Source organism: Leptodactylus fuscus, chromosome 2 (assembly GCF_031893055.1).
Source record: "Leptodactylus fuscus isolate aLepFus1 chromosome 2, aLepFus1.hap2, whole genome shotgun sequence".
NCBI lineage: Eukaryota > Metazoa > Chordata > Amphibia > Anura > Leptodactylidae > Leptodactylus > Leptodactylus fuscus.
In genome coordinates, this window is record NC_134266.1 from 16,883,222 (window position 1) to 16,904,784 (window position 21,563).

The 21,563-nt window shown below is 40.9% G+C and overlaps 1 protein-coding gene across 3 annotated transcripts in view; it reads left to right on the forward strand.

Annotated features, from left to right (window-relative positions):
* The window catches only part of NCAM2 (neural cell adhesion molecule 2), a 393,282-nt gene that overhangs the window by 359,879 nt on the left and 11,840 nt on the right, over nt 1-21,563 (forward strand). The window contains exon 17 of one of the 3 annotated variants that reach the window (XM_075263468.1): nt 12,599-12,715. The exons of the other annotated variants lie outside the window; for them this stretch is intronic. Within the exon in view, the coding sequence (XP_075119569.1) occupies nt 12,599-12,715 (117 nt within the window). The remainder of the gene's footprint in view (nt 1-12,598; nt 12,716-21,563) is intronic. 3 annotated transcript variants of the gene reach the window in all.

Below are 21,563 nucleotides of genomic sequence, written 5' to 3' on the forward strand. Positions count from 1 at the left end.
GTACTTATTCATATACTTATATGTGGTTCCAATTTTCAACACGAGCGACATTATTATAAATTTTATGTTTATAGATAATGTTGAGAAAATCTGGAAATATTCTATTCTATTCTTCTATTATATTTTGTATTTTTATATGATTATTATACATTGGTGGTTTGTGTGTATGTATACTACATGTCTGTGCCATATATAATTTGGGTCCGTGGTCCATTTTCTTGTTGTTTCCGTCAATTTTGCATGAGTGCTTACAATATATATATATTTTTTTTATCATTTTGAATGGGAAAATCCATTGATGGGATCAATGGAATATGAATGTGAACAATTTCCAGAATGAATTGTTCCATAGGGAAATATTGAAGCTAAGCTAAACTTTTTAAATGGTTTCGGTCCGCCATGGTTTTGTCCAAGGTCTAACCAGAAGAATTCTATCACTTTGATTTTCTAATCTATCTCTATGACAATTCACGAGATTACTTTAAGGCTCAGGTAAGGTCTTGTGGAATAGCTGCATTTTTTGTTGCACATATTGCTGTGTTTTTTTTGTTTCAAAATCAAGAGTGTCTTCAAAAGAAATGGGAAGCTTAAAGGAAGCTCTAAGGGTATGTTCACGCGAAGTTTTTCATAGGCGGATTTTGACGCGGAATCCACCTCAAAATCTACCTGCAAAAAAGGCTCTCATTGACTTAAATGGGAGCCACTCACTTTTTTTCCCACTAGCTAGCTAGCGCAAAAAAAGAAGCGACCTGCCCTATCTTGCTGCGGATTCCGCGGCCGAGTCAGCCACGCCGGCCTCGGCTTGAGACATGCTCCTGTTTAGACCCATTCTTTTGGGCCTAATCAGAAGCAGGATGCCACGACGAAATGCCTATTGAGGCTAGCCGTGCCAAAAAACCACATGGCAAAAAACTTTTCCATTGGGTGAACTAGTCCCTATGCTTCTTCATTCTGCTAAATTCACTCCTCGGCTTAAAGGGGTATTCCCAACTCGCCTGTTCACCAACTTGCAGGCTGCATGCTCTATTCACTTCCTGGTTTTCTCAGTGAATTGGTGGGCTGGATTACACTTGCTGTCTTCCAGACAAAGCCAGCTCTGCTATTTCTCTTCATAGTAGTACATGTTTGCAGTCAGTAATGAAGGATGGTTGTAAATAAATTAGCACAGTATCACTGGAAGATGCACAATATGAAGCAGATGTAACAGAGCTGGATTTGATAGGTGATGAGAATCCCAAACTTGCATGCTACAGGACCAAGAGTCAGTTTGCAATAAACTCAGTTTTAGGTCTGTGTTACATACAGAGGTAACAGACTCCCTTGTCTCAACCCTTATCAGCAAAATTCAATTAGCCGACTGATAGCTGGAAGAGGGAGATAAACCGCTCAGAAATACAAGCGCTTTGAGCACTCAGATTCCCCTCCCTTCCTGGAGAGCAGTGAGCTAGGTCACTTGTCCTGGGCGGGAAAATAATCCCCAGGTCCATGTGTGCCGAGTGTAAACAATGAAGTGAATAATCTCAGATAGCAGCCAAAGAAAGCAGTTTTGCTGAAGCAGTGTATTTAGGAAAAGTCTTAATTCCACATAAGCCAGCTGTATAGAAAGGATCCTTGAGATGGGACAACCCCTTTAAAAACACAGCAAAAACTACAAGAAAGTGCAATTTTTCTGCAACATGTGACCTTCGTTTTAGGATTATTTCTCCTTATCAATTTCATTACGATTCTTAAAATCACTGCCTGCTGATTATTGTGTTGAATAGCTGGCCATGTACTAATGGCGCTGTTTTTTGCTCATGGCATTGGATGAAAATTTGAGCCTTTGAAAACTTAGCATGTTTGACAGTTTGCTATTAATATTATATTATGGTAACTAAATTTTTTTTTTTCGTAACTCTGTAGCCTAATTTTAATCTTGGCTTACTTGACAATTTATCCGACAGCTTTGTCAGTAAGCAGTGGTGTAGTCACATAAATTCCTGTATGGAGGTTACATTGGGATCAAGTTCATTGGAGGCATTGGACAAAAGATTGTAGTTCAGTTGCCTATTTTTGGAAGAAAATGGGACAATAATATATATAAAATGGGCTATAGGTGAAAGCTAAAACTTATACAGCTATATTGTATTAAGAGTACTCTTCAATAATGTATGCATTTAATAGTGCCATGTGTTAGAGTGTCATACACATAATAAAACCCAAAATAACAGAACTAAATAGTGCCTAAAAAATACAACCATATACTGCCTATAATTCATGCTGTACAATGCACAAGTAACAAAGCTCAGGTTTCAGGTTTTTAAGACAAGCAACAGTTATAGTATCTGCACATTGTCTTGAGGACAGTGGTGGGAGTCTTGAGGGTAATTGTCTCTTGTTCTCCTTACAATGCAAATATGACTAAAGCTCCTTGAGATCATGTGAACAAAGTTTCCAAAAAATTATAGAATTTGACAATTATCAGATATTAAGTGTCTTGTATTGACCTTCCACCTCTTTTTCTTTCTGTATCCTGGCGTCTACAAAAAAGCAAAAAATTTGGGGATGGGGAGGGGTTCATTCGTAACGTATGTATTTAAGATGATAAATATGTTCTCTAACAAAATAATTATGTAAATACTTTAAAATGTATTTCAAAGACCTTTATATGTGTCAACCGTATTTTATAATGTAATAGTTGTTACAAATAATTCACATTTACATAAGACAAATCATCACACATTACACATACATATCATTAGGATCATTACATATACAGTCATGAGAAAAAGAAAGTACACCTTTTGAATTTGATGGTTTTATGTATTAGGACATAATTTCAAATAATCTGGTCCTTAGAAGGTCTTAAAGTTAGGTAACTACAACCTCAGATGAACACATACGAGATTCCACCGTTTCACTATTTATTAAAGAAAATGAAGCCAAAGTGGAGAAGCCATGTGTTAAAAAACTAAGTCTGCCCTATTTTGTAAAAAGTTTTGCAATCCATTGAAGTTTGTGCACGCTCATTTATGCACCATTCACTTTTATAGCTATGTAGTCATCAAAATATGCTATTGCTCATGATGTTGTTGTGGTAACATTTATCTATGATCCCCGAACTAGGGAGCTAACGTTACTATCCATGAGCTTCCAATTCTTAAGTACCCTGTGAGGGTAGGGGTGGTTGACTCTGGCCATAAAAAAAGACTGGAGACAAGACTCTGACATGTGTGAAACTTGTTTTTCATGACCTTGTTTCTTTTATAGCAATAGACCTTGCAATATAAAACTAGGTTCTATTCAATGGGAATGATGCCTTTAGGGTGTCGCTTCCAATCCAAATTCCCATACCATATGCCAATTGCATACATTAAATATATAATGTTACACGCAGAATATCCTTAACCAGATAAAATAACTTGTACCTATGTCTAGTTTTTGTGTCTGGGAAACAATTCAATCAGAACAGGAAGATTTTAAGAAAGAAGAGATGGGGCAGAGAGAGTGAGATTTTGACAAAACTAAGGTCACGTGGTAGTGCTCAATAGTATCTTCAGACAGTGAAGAGGGAGACCTCATGTTTGCACAGAAAGTATATTAGAATAAAATAAATTATGCAGCTTATTGATGAAGGTGGCTCTGTAGTAGACAACTATAACGTTTGAGGGGATGTTTCCTTTCCTCCACTATGATAGACAATTGGTATGTGGTGTTTGTACTAATATGCTGTGTTTGGCCACAGTGCTATGTTTTCTGAAAACCAAACACCTCCACTTTGGCCTCATCTGTCCAAATGACATTTTTCCAGATGTCTTGTGGTTTGTTCACAATTTGTAAATTTAAGTCTCTGTTGTGTTCTTTTACAAAATAAAAGGATTTCTTCTGGCAACTCTTCTAAATGAGCCTGACTTCTTCAGTCTTTTTCTAATTGTAATGTCATAAAACCGTATTTTTCGGACTATAAGACGCACTGGACTATAAGACGCACCTAGGTTTTAGAGGAGGAAAATAGGGAAAAAAAATTTTTGAAGCAAAAACTGGTAAAATATTTAATATATGGGAGTTGTAGTTTTGCAACAGCTGCAAGGCCACATTGACAGGTGACCCTGCAGCTGTACGGGGATGCATAGAGCGTTTTTTTTGCGGGGCCAGCTGTAATTTTTAGTTATACCATTTTGGGGGATATCTATTGCTTAGATCACCTTGTATTGAAAAAAAAAACAGGAGGTGATTTAGAACTTTTATTTATTTCATATTTTTAAAGCTTTTTTTTTTTTTTTTACTATTTTATTCCCCCCCGGGGGCTTGAACCTGCGGTCACTTGATCGCAAGTCCCATAGACGGCAATACAACTGTATTGCCGTCTATGGGACATTCTGTCTATTAGTATTACGGCTGGTCATAGAGACCAGCCGCAATACTAATATAGCCGTGACAGGCCGGGGAGCCTCATTAGGCTCCCGGCTGTCACCCGAACAGGTTAGCTCCTGCGATATCGCCGCGCAGGAGCTGGCCTGCAACTTTACAGGTACGGGGCTGGTGGGGACTAGAGAGGCGGATGCCGGGGAGGGATAGACGCCGGGGCCTGAGACATTGCTACGATCCTCTGCCATGCATGAAGCCAGCGGCGGGGGCACGGAGGAGCCCCTGCCGCTGCTGGCTTCATGCAGGGCAGAGGAGCACAGCGATGTCTCAGGCCCCGGCACCTGTAATGGCGTCTATCACTTGCCGGCTTCCGCCTCTCTATTACAGCGGATGCCAGGCGCCACCTTCAGACTATAAGACGCACCCTTCTTTCCCCCCAAAATTTTGGGGAAAAAAAGTGCGTCTTATAGTCCGAAAAATACGGTACATAGTTACTTAGTAGATGAGGTTGGATGAAGACATCAGTCCATCAAGTCAAACCTATAACCCTACAATCCCCTATAGTGTTGATCAGAGGAAGGCAAAAAAAAACCCATGAGGCTTATGCCAATTGCCACATGAACTTGAACATTCAGCTTGATAACCAAGTCCTGTAGAGTCTTAGATACAGCTCTTGGGATTATGCAATTTTTCTGAGCATTACACTGTCTGTCCTTGGGGTCTACTTGCTGGGGCATTCACCCCTGGGAAGATTGTCAACTATCCTGAATGCTTTCCACTTGTGAATGATCTTTTTTTACTGTAGAATGTTGGACCTCAAATTGTTTAGAAATGGCCTTCTAGCCCTTTAAGATTGATGGGCACCAACAATGGCCTGTCTGAGATCATTGCTGGTGACTGTTCTCCTTGGCATTGTGGTAACACATGCCTGAATCTTCAGACTAACAAACTACCAAAACATCTCCTTTAAGGATGGGATCACACGTTTCTGTATTCATATGCACGTTTTGCTGCCAAAATCAGTTATGTTCAAGTGGACCTGAAAATTTTGGAAATGTTGGGTTGAATCTGGTTCTAAACAAAAATCCTATTTAGCATCACCTGGCTTCTACTTACCCTCTTAGTTCCTATGGAAGCAGAATATACTTCATATTTTCACACACTGCATCTTCTTATTGGGTTAGTTTTTGTAAAATAAATATTTAGTAATTTTTTGTTTGTTCATTTTTTGCTGTATTGATCTAATCTTAAGATCTACCAAAGACCAGATTTTTTTATGTCCTGATATCAAAATAAAATGTAAAGAGGGTGTACTTTTTTTCCCATGACTGTATCCTTTTAGTTATTTTTTTCCTCTTGGCTCAACAATATCCCACAATGGCTCATGATGACCAGCTTTGAAAAAAAAAAAAATAGAATTGTGAAACTCTGCTAGGAGTCGTTTCTGTCATATGTGTCTTTATGTGGCCCCCCCCAATGGTTGTGATGTACATTGAAACCTGTTGAGGGTTTTGTTAGCATATTACAATAAAGTTTTGTACTTGCATTGCAAGAAAATACAGTCATTGACTAAATTAATGGAAAGGTAATGGTGGGCACATTTGTGGTTTTGGAACCAGGACACATCTGTGATTTCAAATCCAGCAATATATTATGTCTGGAGAGTTGTTCACACACGACCAACCCACTAGTGACCTAAATGGGACTTACCATGCACATACTATAATTTCTTAAGTTATACTTGACCCATGCCTTCCACATGCCCCTGCCCTATTAAACTCATCCATAATATCCCCTAACACTCACAAATAGGATACCTTGTGTTACACTATGTGATCAAAAGTATCCGGACACCTGGCTGAAAATGACTTACAAGTTGGTGGCGCCCTCCATCGGTAATGCTGGAATTCAATATGGTGTTGGCCCCCCCTTAGCCTTGATGACGGCTTCCACTCTCGCAGGCAGACGTTCAATCAGGTGCTGGAAGGTTTCTTGGGGAATGGCGGCCCATTCTTCACGGAGTGCTGCACTGAGGAGAGGTATCGATGTAGGTCGGTGAGGCCTGGCATGAAGTCGGCGTTCCCAAACATCCCAAAGGTGTTCTATAGGATTCAAGTCAGGACTCTGTGCAGGCCAGTCCATTACAGAGATGTTATTGTGGTGTAACCACTCCGCCACAGGCCATGCAGTATGAACCGGTGCTCAATCGTGTTGAAAGATGCAATCGCCATCCCCAAATTGCTTTTCAACAGTGGGAAGCAAGAAGGTGTTTAATACATCAATGTAGGCCTGTGCTGTGATAGTGCCACGCAAAACAACAAGGGGTGCAAGCCCCCTCCATGAAAAAAACCACCACACCATAACACCACCGCCTCCGAATTTTACTGTTGGCACTACACACGCTGGAAGATGATGTTCACCGGGCATTCGCCATACCCACACCCTGCCATCGGATCGCCACATTGTGTACCGTGATTCGTCACTCCGCACAACGTTTTTCCACTGTTCAATCGTCCAATGTTTACGCTCCTTACACCAAGCGAGGCGTCGTGTGGCATTGACCTGTGTGATGTGTGGCACCCAATCACCTGACCACGTTCGAAGTCCGTGAGTTCTGCGGAGCGCCCCATTCTGCTCTCTCACAATGTCTGTCTACTGAGGTCACTGATATGGAGGACCTGGCAGTAGGTGGCAGCACAATGCACCGAATAGGAAAAACGTATGTTTTTGGAGGTGTCTGGATACTTTTGATCACATAATGTATATTCATCGGTGCTACATAATTGGCGATAATTAACTTTGAATCTGTATGCAAATTATGCAGTTGGTGCCCATGATATATTGATATATTTGGCTATCTTTAGGATTGGCCATAAATATCTGATTGGTGGAAGCTAACAGCTATAGTTGCTAGGAGCAAGTACTACAACTCAACTCCCATTGAATTACAGTACTTGGCCACTATATAGAGCCAACTGCTTTCAACTCAGTGCAGTATATAGTACGGGAATCAGAGTGGCCCTGAAAAACCAATCTGTGTAGGTGTCATTCCAACTGTAGACGAGAAAAAAAATCATGGTCAACCCTTTAAGTAATATCTACTTAAACATCCCCCCTCCATTAATTTCCATTTATAACACACGCTATTTTTTTTATGTAACCATATGAGTAATATTCATATCATATCAGTCTATTGCTTAGGAAGAAAGTAAGTATTGCACAGACCTTAAGATGGATTCTGAAGATCAGAAAAATGTGACAGGATTGAAATGTACAATTGAAAGCACTCAATGTACTGAAAACCTCTTTGATGCAGATTTTTTTCTAGTTATTGACTCATCTTGTGCGATATTAAAAAATACTCGAGCACTCATTTCTCAAGAGTTCTTCAGTACAGTAATATGTAACTATACTCTCCTTTTATAATATTTCTTCCTTGGCATGACCTTATTTAATGCTCCAGATATAGTAAAGGTTAACATTACAAATAACATGTTAAAGAGTAGAAAAGAGCATTAACTCAACCTTTTCATAAGATTTTATAGACTTTTGCTGTCTTCTATGGCGAGATATTATGTTGCAATATGTTATCATTGCCATGTCAAACTTTGCTATGTGTTATGGTCAGCAGGGTTTATTAATAGAGATGAGCGAGTAGTGTTCGATCGAGTAGGTGTTTGATCGAATACTACGGTATTCGAGATACTCGTACTCGATCGAACACTACTAGCATACTGTTATACATTCTGCCAATCAACGCTGATTCTTCTCTTACCTTTAGAAGTCTTCTCCGTGCAGCGTCCCCGTGGTGTCTTCCGGCTGGAATTCACTCTGCCTAGGCATCCGGCCTGAGAAGAGCCGACTGCGCATGCGCGGGCATGCCCTCACATGCGCAGTCGGCTCTGCTTGGGCCCCAATGCCTAGGCAGAGTGAATTCCAGCCAGAGATGCCGCGGGGGCGCTGCACCGGGAGAAGACTTCAAGGGGAATCCAGCCCGACCGTCACTCGTGGACTTGGTAAGTATAATGTTATAGAATTTTGCGTACCCCTGAAACGAGCATTTCCCCCCATAGACTATAATGGGGTTCGAAATCCGTTCGAACAGCCGAACAGTGTGAGGCTGTTCGAATCGGATTTTGAACCTCGGACATTTTAGTGTTCGCTCATCTCTATTTATTAAAAAAAAAAAAACTAAACAACTGAAAAACCCTGCGGAGCCTTCTGGGCTACTGACTGCTAAAGACCTGGTGTGAACACTGTCTGACAGTGACTGTCACTGCCAGCTAAATAAAGGACCAGGTGCGCTCTGTTAACATTCACAGAGTCCTGTGAAGTCAGCGCAGCTGCTACAAATAAACACTGGCTAGCCAGCACTCCTGGACTAGCCTGAGACCAACAAACCCTTTGTGCTTTCAGCCACCCAACCCTCAATGCAGCTACAGCCTAACAGCTGGTCAGTGTGAATACTGACTGAAGCACTCACACACACAAGGCAGCATGCTGCCCAACTATAAATGGCATTGCTGTCTCTGGGGATCTTTTACTAACTAGGGTCAACTAATAATACTCTGGCTGGAACCCACGCACGCACGCACGCACGCACGCACGCACACACACACACACACACACACACACACACACACACACACACACACACACACACACACACACACACACACACACACACACACACACCTTTCAGGTATCAGATTAGGATTTGGTTTGAGATTTGATCTTAGAGCGCCGGGCGTCCAGACCAGCCCCCTTATATAGGCAAGGGGCGGTCACCAGCAAATAGCCCAGCTGCCCAATCCGAGCATCTATTAGTTGACACCTACATCCGTCAAACAGTCGACCACGCCCGACTGTTGCAAGGCAGATTAACCCTTGCAACCCTGGACTGTGCAGAGGAACAAGCAGCGACACCCATATCATGGCCGCAGTTACTGCACAATCCTAGCACTATGTCTGTACAGTATGTTGTAGAGGGTTAGACCGATGTCTATTACAGAAGCACTCTGACATTATATATGTACTATATGCAATGTCTGGTCTTCTTCCACCTGCACCCTCAGTGTCATTCTCTAGTTAACTGAAGAGTTCTAAACATTCCTGATTGCTTTTCTATAATGCAGTATCTGTGTGTGCTGTGTGCAGAATGTCCAGTGTATTTCTGTGAAATTCAGCTTCACACTCCTGTTTCTTAATAGCTACCAGGGACATATATGCTGTAAGTAGAAGACAGATTGAAGCTGCATATCATAGGGGTACACAAAGGCTCTGGGAATAGGGGACAGAAGTTCTATGTCACTGATCTATCACCTGCTGCCTTTAGGTATAATGAAGTGTGATGAAATTCTGTCTCTGTTGAAGAACCAGAGGCATGATGGGAATTATAGTCTGAAACTGGAGAGCAATATTAGAGGGAAAGAAGGAGTCAGGAGAGCAGCCAACCCATAAACAGCACATCAAATAGAAGACCAGACATACATAAGACCCTCTATATTTTTTGTTAATAATAGTCTATGGTATGCCATAATAGGCAGACATTGTCAGAGTGCTTCTATAATGTCTGTAAACTATAATATTAAACAATGAGTTACTGAAATTACAAATGTGTCCTCCATTACCTGTGCCCTTAGCTGGACATGTCCTGATATATTTATCACAAGCTGAGCAGATTTTCTATTAATAACATAATTGTGAAATAAGTTATTACAAAGTGATATGCTAACTATCTTATATGTGTGTGTGTGGCCACCCAATGGGAGGGTGTATTGCGGTCTTTCTAGGCTTTGCTGGCATGTCATGACATTGTGCTAATTTATTTTCATGAAAAATTGGAATCCTTAACTAAATTGGAGATCGTTTAGCACAATGTTAATCATAGAATTCCATTTCAAAATGATTGGAAGTTGTCTATGTCATTGGTGATGAAAGGTGGACGATGTAAATAAACATTGACAATAAAGATTTAATTTTATGGGTTTTTGAGATGCAATCTTCTTTTTTTCTTACATAATTGTAAGGCCTGTTGCTCAAACATCTGGGTCTTCGTGTATATACTAATACTAGAATAAGATAAGAGGAATAAGCCACTGCAAGACACATTTGCCACATTTCCCTTAAGAACAAAGGATTGGGGCGTATGGAAATTCCACATGTCCCATCCCTTTCCAGCCTCAAAAGAAAGTTGGCCATAGACTTTGTACGCATTAGTCTGTCGGATGATGTAAGTCTCATCTGTATAACCACCTTAAAGGGAACATGTCAGGCAGTTTTGGACCTTTAAATCACCAGCCTGTCATTAAACAGTAGGGATCTAGTGTCCCAAAAGTACAATGACATCCAAGGTACCAATGGGGCACAATAATATTTAGAGCTACTTCTGGCTCGGAAGCGACATGTAGGGGACATAAGAGCCATATGTGATTCTTAGGGCACTGGTTACAGAATACTGTCTGAGCTAAATCACTTCGTAGGTTGTCACGTTAAAAATCTTCCCAAAGTAAATTTTTAAACAAAACATACCGTGACATAGCTCTTGATTGGTCTTCAACTCCATTGTTCTTAGGGGGTAAAAAAACTGATGACTGATGAAACATGTTTAATACAGCTATCTAAATACTGAAACATTGAAGTCATGGGGCATTCATAGTTTTACCTTAACCCACAAGAGACATAGTGTAGTCCTATCCCTAAATTGACTCAAATATTTATCCAATATCAATGAATTCCATCATTATCAGATTTCTTTTTTTTGCAGTAGAGTTGAGTAGAGTTGAGGGATTAGATGGAACGACACTCCAAATTGACAATCTACAAAAATTTGTCTGTGTCTTTGGTCAAACTGGACTTAGGGTCAATGAATGAGATGAACAAGAAATGATTCTTAGAATAAGGTGAAAAGCAGAAAATCCAATTACTAATTTAAAGGCTCATTAATTGACCCTATTGGTCCACCAATTTACTAGTTGTTATGGATGAAAATGACTCCTGTATTCTCTTATTCTTTATATCATACACAATAGAAAACATGGTTACATTGTATTTGTCATTAGGATACTGTAGAATTTGGATATTTTAGCTGTAGGGATGGTATTCATTTGCTCAGGATACAAAAATAATATGGTGCCCCTGCTCGGAATAAATAAGTATCAATGTACGCTAATCCAACATTCTACATCTATTGATCTTGTGATTTATGATCATAAGAATGTGTGCCAATTTTCCCTTCTGCCTTCACCTCCATGACTATAGTAAGGAGAAATTTCAATGGAGTGATGTCCTCCACTTAAACTCTATACAATAGAAATAGCTGGACAGATACTTGATGGCTGCTCCATTCAAGTTCTTTTGAACTGTATTTGTATGAGTAAGAAGAAACCGGAGACTCAGGATCCTAGCTTTAGTGACCCTGAGGGTTCCATTGGTTGGGTTCCAATGGCCAATGATCACCTACCTGTCTTACCCTAAATCATTGACACGTGGATGTAAATGTTAAAGGGGTTATCCAGCTTTTAGCAATTAATATCCTATCCATAAAGTAGGACATCAATTTAAGATTGGTGGTGGTTCAACTGTCGGACCCACATGGTCACATGATTCCCCATGATGGTGCGCGCTACAGTGTTCACTCATCATTCACTGATGCAGTACTCACAACTGCCTCTATTAAAAGTATAGAGAACTTGCTCTGTGATGGGGAACCAGCTGATCTGTGGGGTCTCGGCAGTGGGATCTCTAAAATTGATGCCCTATCTCAGCAATAGGAAATCACTTTCGAAAAGCTGGGGACTCCTTTAAAGGGGTTTTCAGGATTACAATATTGATGGCTTATCCGTAGAATGCCTTACCCATTACAACACACTCCAAAAAGTCTGGAATTGGGAAATTCAGATCAATGAAAAGGGTGCAGCACTGGCACAAGCACTATGGCCTCTCCAAACAGCAGATTGAAGGGGATGTCAAGAGTAGACTCATTGATCCAATAGTAATAATTTATCCTGACAATGGGTCATCAATTGTAACAAAGATTAACTTGACTTTTCTTAACATGTGCCTTACCGGTAACTCATTAAGAGTCATGCTACATCTACACAGTAGTAATCCCAGAAAATCCCTTTAAGATCTAGCACAAAGTCATTTCGGAAGGCATTTCTGTCCATTACTGAAACATAGCAAACTATAATTTCCTGCTGCATATCGTTGTAGTATATGCATAATTTCGGGAATGCTTGATATCTTGTAGGAAGGATGGATCAAAAGACCCCATAGTAGAGATGAGAACTGAGGATGAAAGAGTTACTAATCATGATGGGAGCCCAGTTATTGAACCAAATGAAACAACACCTCTTACAGAACCTGAGTATGTATTCTTATTTTGTTGTTTCTTTTTAAGTTCAGTATCAAAGCCACAAAAGATAAGACATCTCGGTGCCTTTTTGCAGTCCAGTGTCTATCTGCAGGTTTCGTTCCGCCTTATCTCGGTATGCTTTCTCACTTTCTCTGCTTTGTAATCTATATAGTCATTTTTTATGTTAATGGTTGAAAATAAGGCACATTACATCGAGAAAGCGTCTTATGAAATGCAATCGCATAGGTAATAATTACCTATAAAAGAAGCCAGGCTGTTTTATGAGAAAAGCATCAGATAGACATTCGCTGCAGGAGGTATCTCATAAACTGTGTATTTTCATGATCTCCCGTGTCTTAGTTTTCGTGCTCTATACAACCGAAAGCTATCTAGAAAAAGAAGTGTATTGGTATAACTCTAAGGCTTGACTCACATCCGTGTTTGGGTTTCCGAATGGTAACCTAATCTGTATAGAAAAGCAATTACCTTAGGTAATCTGTGGACCTCATAGACCATAATGGGGTCCGTGTGGTCTCCACTTGGTTTCCACTTGAAAAAAAGTGTTGCTTGCAGAGAGGGGAAAGGAATGACCAAATTGCAGATGTGAACCGGGCCTAACTCTAAGTGAGGCAAAAAATCCAGCTTGACGGTTACGCCTTTTTATGTTATCTGCAGCTTTAAAGTTTTATCATTCAGGGACCCTAGATATACTCACTCATGGAAAAAATAAGGCACCAAGATAGATTCTTGGAGTGGAATGAATTTTCTTAGTGATTATAATGGTGACATATGTAAGTGATTATAATTAGAGATGAGCAAGTAGTATCCGATCGAGTAGGTATTCAATCAAACACTACGGTATTCGAAATACTCGTACTCAATTGAGTACCACTCGCTATTCAAATGGAAAAATTTGATGCAGAACCAGCGTTGATTGGCCAAATGCTATACAGTCGGCCAATTAACGCCAGTTCTTCTCCTACCTTTAGAAGTCTTCTCCTCGCCGCGTCTTCCAGCTCCGAATTCACTCTGCTAGGCATCGGGCCTTAGCAGAGCCGACTGTGCATGCCTGCGCTACAAGAAAATGGCCGCTTTGACTGTAAGCGGCCATTTTCTTGTAGTGCGGGCATGCGCAGTTGGCTCTGCCCAGGCCCGATGCCTGGCAGAGTGAATTCATTACCGGATGACGACGCGGGGACGCTGCGTGGAGAAGACTTCTCGGAGAATCCAGCCCGACCCCCACTCGTGGACTTGGTAAGTTCAGTTTGATCGAATGTTGCCTACCCTTGAAATGAGCATTTTCCCTCATAGAGTATAATAGGGTTCGATATTCAATTCGAGTAGTCGAATATTGAGGGGCTACTCAAAACGAATATCAAATATCGAGTATTTGACTACTCGCTCATCTCTAATTATAATCTTTGCTCCAAATGAGAATTATATTGGGGGAACTGTAATTGAATGAAGGTCCTAGTTCCATGCTTGGCCATCTATACTCTATATACAAGATAAGATAAGGTTGGGCATGGAGGGATAGAGATTCTTATTAGAATCCTGTGGAACATTTGTCCACAGATGTTGCAGCTGGTCCTGTAGATCCTGCAGTCTTGTAGGTTTGTCTAAGTTGGCATCCCAGGTAGTCCCATAAATGCTTAATAAATCAGGCAACAATGAAAGGGTTGCAATCTGACATTTCTATCTGGTTGTGCCGTTTTGTCAATGTAGATATTGTCTTTCATATTTTTTTTATTTTGGTAGGGTCATAAAATGAAAATTGTTTGTTTAAAGTCACTGATACTCATAGAGTCAAGTGTGGGTCAGTATGAACAATCCAACCACCAACATGCCGGGCTTATCAGACAGACTGAGGATATTGTTTTTAAAATAAATTGCAAACCAACATAGACGGTCTTCACCAAATTCCAAATGAACAAGCAATAAGCCAATAACACCTAAAAATCCCGACAAAAACATGACAAGAATAATTAGAAATATTGTAGAAGGTGCATATGTAGAGGCCATAGGCTATTCAAGGGAATAGAAGTTCTGCTTAAAACTTCATATGTCCCCAATCCTGTACAGCCTACTCCTTTTCATGGCTACCTGCAATTCTCCTTCTGCAGATGTGTAGGGGGCTAGGAGCAGGAGTTGGGATTGGTGGGTGAGGCTGCCGGCCCGCAAACCTCAAAAATATTGTTAAACTCTGGGGTCTTTTTAGACTGTAGAGTATAATGATCAGAGGGTCTGTTGGAGATGAAGGAACGTAAAAAAAACACTTACCTTTCCTGTGCTTCGGCAGTCTTCAGGTCTCTTTGGTTACGTACCAAATGTCACGTGGGCCAGGGTTGTGTCATTATGCATCGCGACGCAGGCCTGGCTCATGTGATGTCTATACCAACATTGAAGATGGCCAGCATTAGCAGGGAGTGCAATGGAACCATGAAGAGGTAAGTAACAGGGTTTTTTATGTTTGTATCCTCCCCTAGGTCTCTGATCATTATACTCTGGGGTCTGAAAAGACTGCGAAGTATGATAATTGTTCATGTGTGGTCCACATAATACTGTGTGAAGGGTCCACTATGGGATATAATGCTGTGTGCAGGGGCCACTATGGGACATAATACTGTGTGCAGGGGCCACTATGGGGGATAATACTGTGTGCAGGGGCCACTATGGGGGATAATACTGTGTGCAGGGGCCACTATGGGGGATAATACTGTGTGCAGAGGCCACTATGGGGGATAATACTGTGTGCAGGGGCCACTATGGGGCATAATACTGTGTGCAGGGGCCACTATGGGACATAATACTGTGTGCAGGGGCCACTATGGGGGATAATACTGTGTGCAGGGGCCACTATGGGGGATAATACTGTGTGCAGGGGCCACTATGGGGGATAATACTGTGTGCAGGGGCCACTATGGGGGATAATACTGTGTGCAGAGGCCACTATGGGGGATAATACTGTGTGCTGGGGCCACTATGGGAGATAATACTGTGTGCAGGGGCCACTATGGGGGATAATATTATGTGTACGAGCCATTATGGGGGATAATACTGTGTGTAAGGCCCATTATGAGGCATGAGAGTGTGTGCGGGCACCAATATGGGACATAATACTGTGTACAGGAATGTGGTTTGTGTGGGGGGATATTGGGGTTCCAGGGGGGAGGGTCCAAGTCAAATGTTTGCCTTGTGGCCCAGGCATTGCCACTATGTCAATCCTTCAAAATGGACCAATTAAAACTAAAAGAATGTAAACCAAATTTCACAATTAATCAGTTTAACAAAATTAACCAATGCCAAAAAATGCCTAATGGACTGTTAAAATTTTGGGGATGATTACTAGTCTGGAATCATCAATCATGTATTTATGTTGAGGTGCTTAAAGGGGGTGAAGGCAAATTATTATTGTTATTATTATTATTATTATTATTATTATTATTATTATTTATTATTATTTTTCAATTAATATTTTGTAACACCTATCAAGAAAAATATAGATTTCTGGCCACAGGAATAAGATCTTAATTCATGAAATAAAGGAATTACTTTGCACTATGAAATGTAGTTACAAGAATTTAGTAGAAGATGTTTTGGACCAGGAGGATGGATCTTTTTTTAAAAAAAAAAAAAAAACAAAAAAAAAAACAGATTAATACAGGCTTCTAATGGGAAGTAGAAGAAAGGAGATATGGTGCATATGTGGAAATTAGAGATTTCCCACCACTACAATGGCCATTTCCATATCCTTCCACTTGAGCTCAAGGCATCTTTTTTTTTTTTTTCAAAAAATTCCACCCTCCTGGACCAAAGTGTTAAGTAAGGATGGAATGCAGTCATTGAATTCTTGAAACCACATTTACGATCTGAGAGGTCTCCTATTATTTAGTGGACTGTTGCCTTATCAGAGCTCCAGGCTCCTATTACTCATATCGGTTCCGCATACAAGTTACATAAAGGAGATGGTTTCTTTAAACTCCATTTTTTCCTTGTGCAGTCGCTAAAACCAATTCCTGGAGCACCATCAGTCAATGCAGCTTTAGCAGGGATATAACACCTGCTATTTCATAATCTTTCACATAGGTGCATTCAATACTATCAGTATTTTATAAAATGTCAAACCTCTTTGGGTTTTGAAGAACATATATTTCATACAGCAAGATATCTCAAGGCAACTGTAATTTATTGGTTTGCAATCTTTCATGCCGGTGTTTACTGGAGCCTAGTCTGTATAAAACAAGTTCATCTCGGATAGAAAGTCAGTGGTCTCTGATAATAAAAAGACATTAAATATTTTTTTTACATTACACCCAAAGTCAATATAAATACCTAAAATATTACCCACTAAGCTATAGAGAATTTAAAGGCATCCTCTCATTGGAAACCCTTTTTTTCTAACTAACGTGTAGGAATAGCCTTAGGAAAGGCTATTCTTCTCCTACCTTTAGATGTCTTCTCCGCGCCACTGTTTGGTAGAAATCCTGTTTTCTTCGGTATGCAAATTAGTTCTCTCGCAGCACTGGGGGCCAATTGGGTCCCCAATGCTGTGAGAGAAATCTCCAGTGACGTCTCCATCTTCTTCAGGAACACCCTCTGCCTGTGTCTTCTTCTGTCCTGGGTTTCAATCTTCTAGTGATGTGCAGTCAGCTCTGTCATCGGGCCTCAGGCAGAGCTGACTGTGCACACCCTGGCCACAAGAAAATGGCCGCTTACACCAGCTTACTGTGTAAGCGGCCACAAGAAAATGGCCACTTACACAGCTTACTGTGTGAGCGGCCATTTTCTTGTGGCCATGGGCATGCACAGTCAGCATAACTATTTAGCAGTGTGAAAGGTTGTCCCACCTAGATCAGCCAAAAGTGGCCCAGAAGGGGGGAAGGTAAGTTTGGTTTCTGATATGGACTGATCCTTGCAGCGAAAGTAAATGGGTGACCATGTGATAAACATGTGTCCTTCATTATTTGTCCTCTTGACCGGACATGAATATCTATAGTAGGGTTTTCAGAAGTTAAGCAGCTTTTCTAAACATGACATGGTTTGTGCAATTGTTGCTTTGGTTAGAATGTGCTGAATTGGTTCCAAGACAAATTGGAAACCTTTAAGGGATTTTCCAGACTAAAACTATGATGATTTATCCTAAGGGTAGGCTATCCGTACTAGATCAGTGACACAACCTCCAGTCAGATATTCAGAGAACTGAGCAGGATGCAGACAGCTCTGTCCTCTGTGTAGTGGCTAAACCAGGAAACTGTAGATTAAATCTCATTCACTTGAGTGGAACATAAGCTGCAATGACTCTGTTTAGCAACTATACTGAGACCAGAGTTGTCTTCTTTCCGCTCAATTCTATGTGTTTCAGCTGCTATGAAAAGCTAATTAATGTGGGCGGACCCCCACGGGTGTAATACTAGTCATCTATGTTTAAGATACATCAGTAAAGTTTTTAAGTTAGTATAGGTATGAGGATAAAAGTCTACGTAACTGGTTAAAGTTATGGGTTATGGACTCTAGATTTTAAGGACACGTTGATCTGGGGTTTTATACTGACTGCCAGTTTGGAATTGGGGAGGAATTTTTTTTTCCCCTGAAATAGGGCAATTGGCATAAGACTCATGGGATTTTTTTTGCCTTCCCCTGGATCAACACTGTAGGGGACTGTAGGGTTGTAGTTTGGACTTGATGGACTAATGTCTTCATCCAACCTCATCTACTATGTAACTATGTAAAGTAAAACAGAGAAGAGCAATTATTTAGTGGCTTTCCTATCCGGCTAATAGAGGAAGATCCCTCATGTCGAACCCAAATCCATGATGTCCATATACCCCAATTGGGTTGTCAAAAATAGGCAAATCCCTTAAAAGGGTATTCCCATCTACATAATTATTTTTAAATTTGTAGATAATTAAAATTTTTGCAAATATAAGTAATTAAAAATTCTGAAGAGTTTTAAAGATTTTCTCTAACTTTCTTAGTGGTGTCAGTCTGTTATCTTGATTGGTTGTCGTGGATATGACCACCAATGCAGAAACTTTCTACAAATATAGATAGGATTATGTACATGGGAATACCCCTTTAAGATAAAAAATATGTTATTTACATATTTTCTACAAGTTAAACAGTGCAAAATAAAAAAAAAAAGCTAATAAATGAAGAGATGTTAAGAGACATTGCTATTTCCTTGACATTCTGACTTCAATGGCCTTGTATCTTTCTACGAAAAGATAATAGTTAGACCTCTCCTTTTTTCTGTTATTTTTCAATTATTTTTTGCAGAAATTTTAAAATCTCATTTTCAGAAATAAAACCAATGTGTAAACAATATTGGTGTTCATTTTGTGAAGTTTACTCTATAGTTTTGAGGAGTTTTTGGTTTTTTACTATAATTGACCTCCAAAACATAGTAGAAGGAATGGATTCTGTTCAATTTAATGAGGGAAAGTGTGATGTGTCATTAAAAAAAAAAAAAAAAATGGATATTTTTTTAAAAAAATGTGAGGGTAAATTATATGGTGGGTGACGGATAACATCATTCTATTTCACTGAAATTTTAGAAAGAGAATTTAAAATCTATCCTGTTAGAAAATGTTGTCTGGCCATTCTATGATTACATCGTAGCAATTTTATTGTAGAAGCCTCAACCCATCTCTTACGATACTACTGAAGGCCTCGACAGACGTGTCCTTTCTTACCTTGACTAAAACGTGTCGAGAGAGATGTTTAGCTTCAATTTTATGGTATTCTTTTTTTAAATTCAGATTGCAAGCCCCATATAGAGATCACCATGTACATTTGTTCCCTATCTGTATGCCTTTGAAGTATGGGAGTAAATCCACACAAACATAGGGAGAGCATACAAACTCCTTGGAGATGTTGTCCTTGGCAGGATTCGAAACCCAGGGCTCCAATGCTGCAAGGCTGCAGTGCTACCCACTGAGCCACCGTGTTGGCCTGATTTTGTGATATTCTGTCATGAGATGTCTATGCTACATGTGTCTTTTTGTGGCTACCCTGTGGTTGTGTTGTGAATTGTGATCTGCCAATGGTCTTTGCCTGAATGTTGTGATTTTTTTTTAATAGAATTTGTTTATTAAGGATTTGTCCCCATCAAAATCTAAGAAAAGGTCATGGGGAACTCATTAAAAGTTCCAGACTCGTAAACTAATCTTAAGTTTAGTCTATTATATATTTTTTACGTATTGTTCAAAACTTTCGAGCTGGTGTAGGAAAATGCAGCAAAGTACGAATGGTTTAAAAAAAAAAAAAATTGTTGATGTTGGCTTGCCAAATCTGAGGAAAAGAGAAATGTAAATCTCATCAATATTTGATGTGACCTTTGCCCTTTGCCTTCCATCAGTTCTTCTCGGTACTTGCAGACAGTTTTTGGCAGAACTCGGCAGGGAGGTTTTTCCCGCCATCTTGGAGAACTAAGCACAGATCTTCTGTTGATATCGGCTTGTCCAATCCTTCTGTCTCTTCATGTCATCCCAGACAGACTGGATGATGTTGAGATCAGGGCTATATCCAGGGCCGGCTCCAGGTTTTTATGGGCCCTTGGGCGACAGAGCCTCAGTGGGCCCCCTTGTAAAGGAGGTGGGGGAGTCGAGACACTGTGCGTTGCAGATGAAGCGAGTGATGTCATGCAGGAGTGTGGCGTCACCAACGCCATACCTCCCAATCTTTTAAAGAGTAGAAAGAGGGGCAAAGAGGCGCGCCGCTGCAAATTTAGCTCCACCCACTTTTATGTTGATTCCACCCATTCTCATTCATTATGTGCTCCCACACAGTATAATCCTCCTACAGTCACCTGTAAATTATATGCCCCCCCCTCCATCTCTCCCCCAGTTTCATATACACCCTTCCTCTGCCCCCAGTTTCATGTCCCCCCTCCATCTCTGTCCCCAGTTTCATCACGTTCTCCCCCTTCATCTGCCCACAGTTTCATGTCCCCCGTCTCTGCCCCAGTGTCATGCCGTTCCCCCCTCCCCTTCATTTGCCCCTTCAGTTTCATTGGGCCCCCTCCATCTCTGTCCCCAGTTCGATGCCGTTCTCTCCCCACCCCCTCCATCTGCCCCAGTGTCATGCTGTTCCCCCCTCCCCTTCATTTGCCCCCCAGTTTCTATGGGCCCCCTCCATCTCTGTCCCCAGTTTCATGCCGTTCTCTCCCCACCCCCTTCATCTTCCCCAGTGTCATGCCGTTCCCCCCCTCCCCTTCATTTGCTCCCCAGTTTCATGGGCCCCCTTCATTATGTTTCACCTTAATATGTAATACAAAACAAACACTTACACTCACCTTCTATCACTCACCTTCCCTCGTTCCCCCGACGCTCCTCTCTCTCTCCCTCCAATCACATACGTGATGCAGGAGCTGTGAGATCCGGCCCGGCTTGCGTGTGTAGGCGTGACGCGATGACGTCATCGCGCCTACACATGCAAGCCGGGCCGGAGCTTTAAAGCAGGAGCTGATCTCGCAGCTCCTGCATCGCGTATGTATTCCAGCTCATCGGCGGACGGACGCCGATGAGCTGAAATTGTGACAGGCAAGTGCCGGGGGGCCCCCAGAGGCTCTGTGGGCCCCGGCACTTGCCCGACTATGCCGTGCGCTGACGCCGGCCCTGGCTATATCTGTGGTGGCCATATCATCAATTGCAGGACTCTTCGTCCTATAAGGGCAAAGAACACACCAAATATTAATGGAATTTAGATTTTTCTTTTCTTCATTCACTTCATTTTCTTAACTGATAAAAATAAACTAATAACACTTTTTTTTTTTCTGAAAGAATTTTTACTTTGCCTAAAACTTTTTTGCACAGTTCTGTACATTTACAAAGTTCTTGAAGTCTTAAGAGCTTGTTGAGGT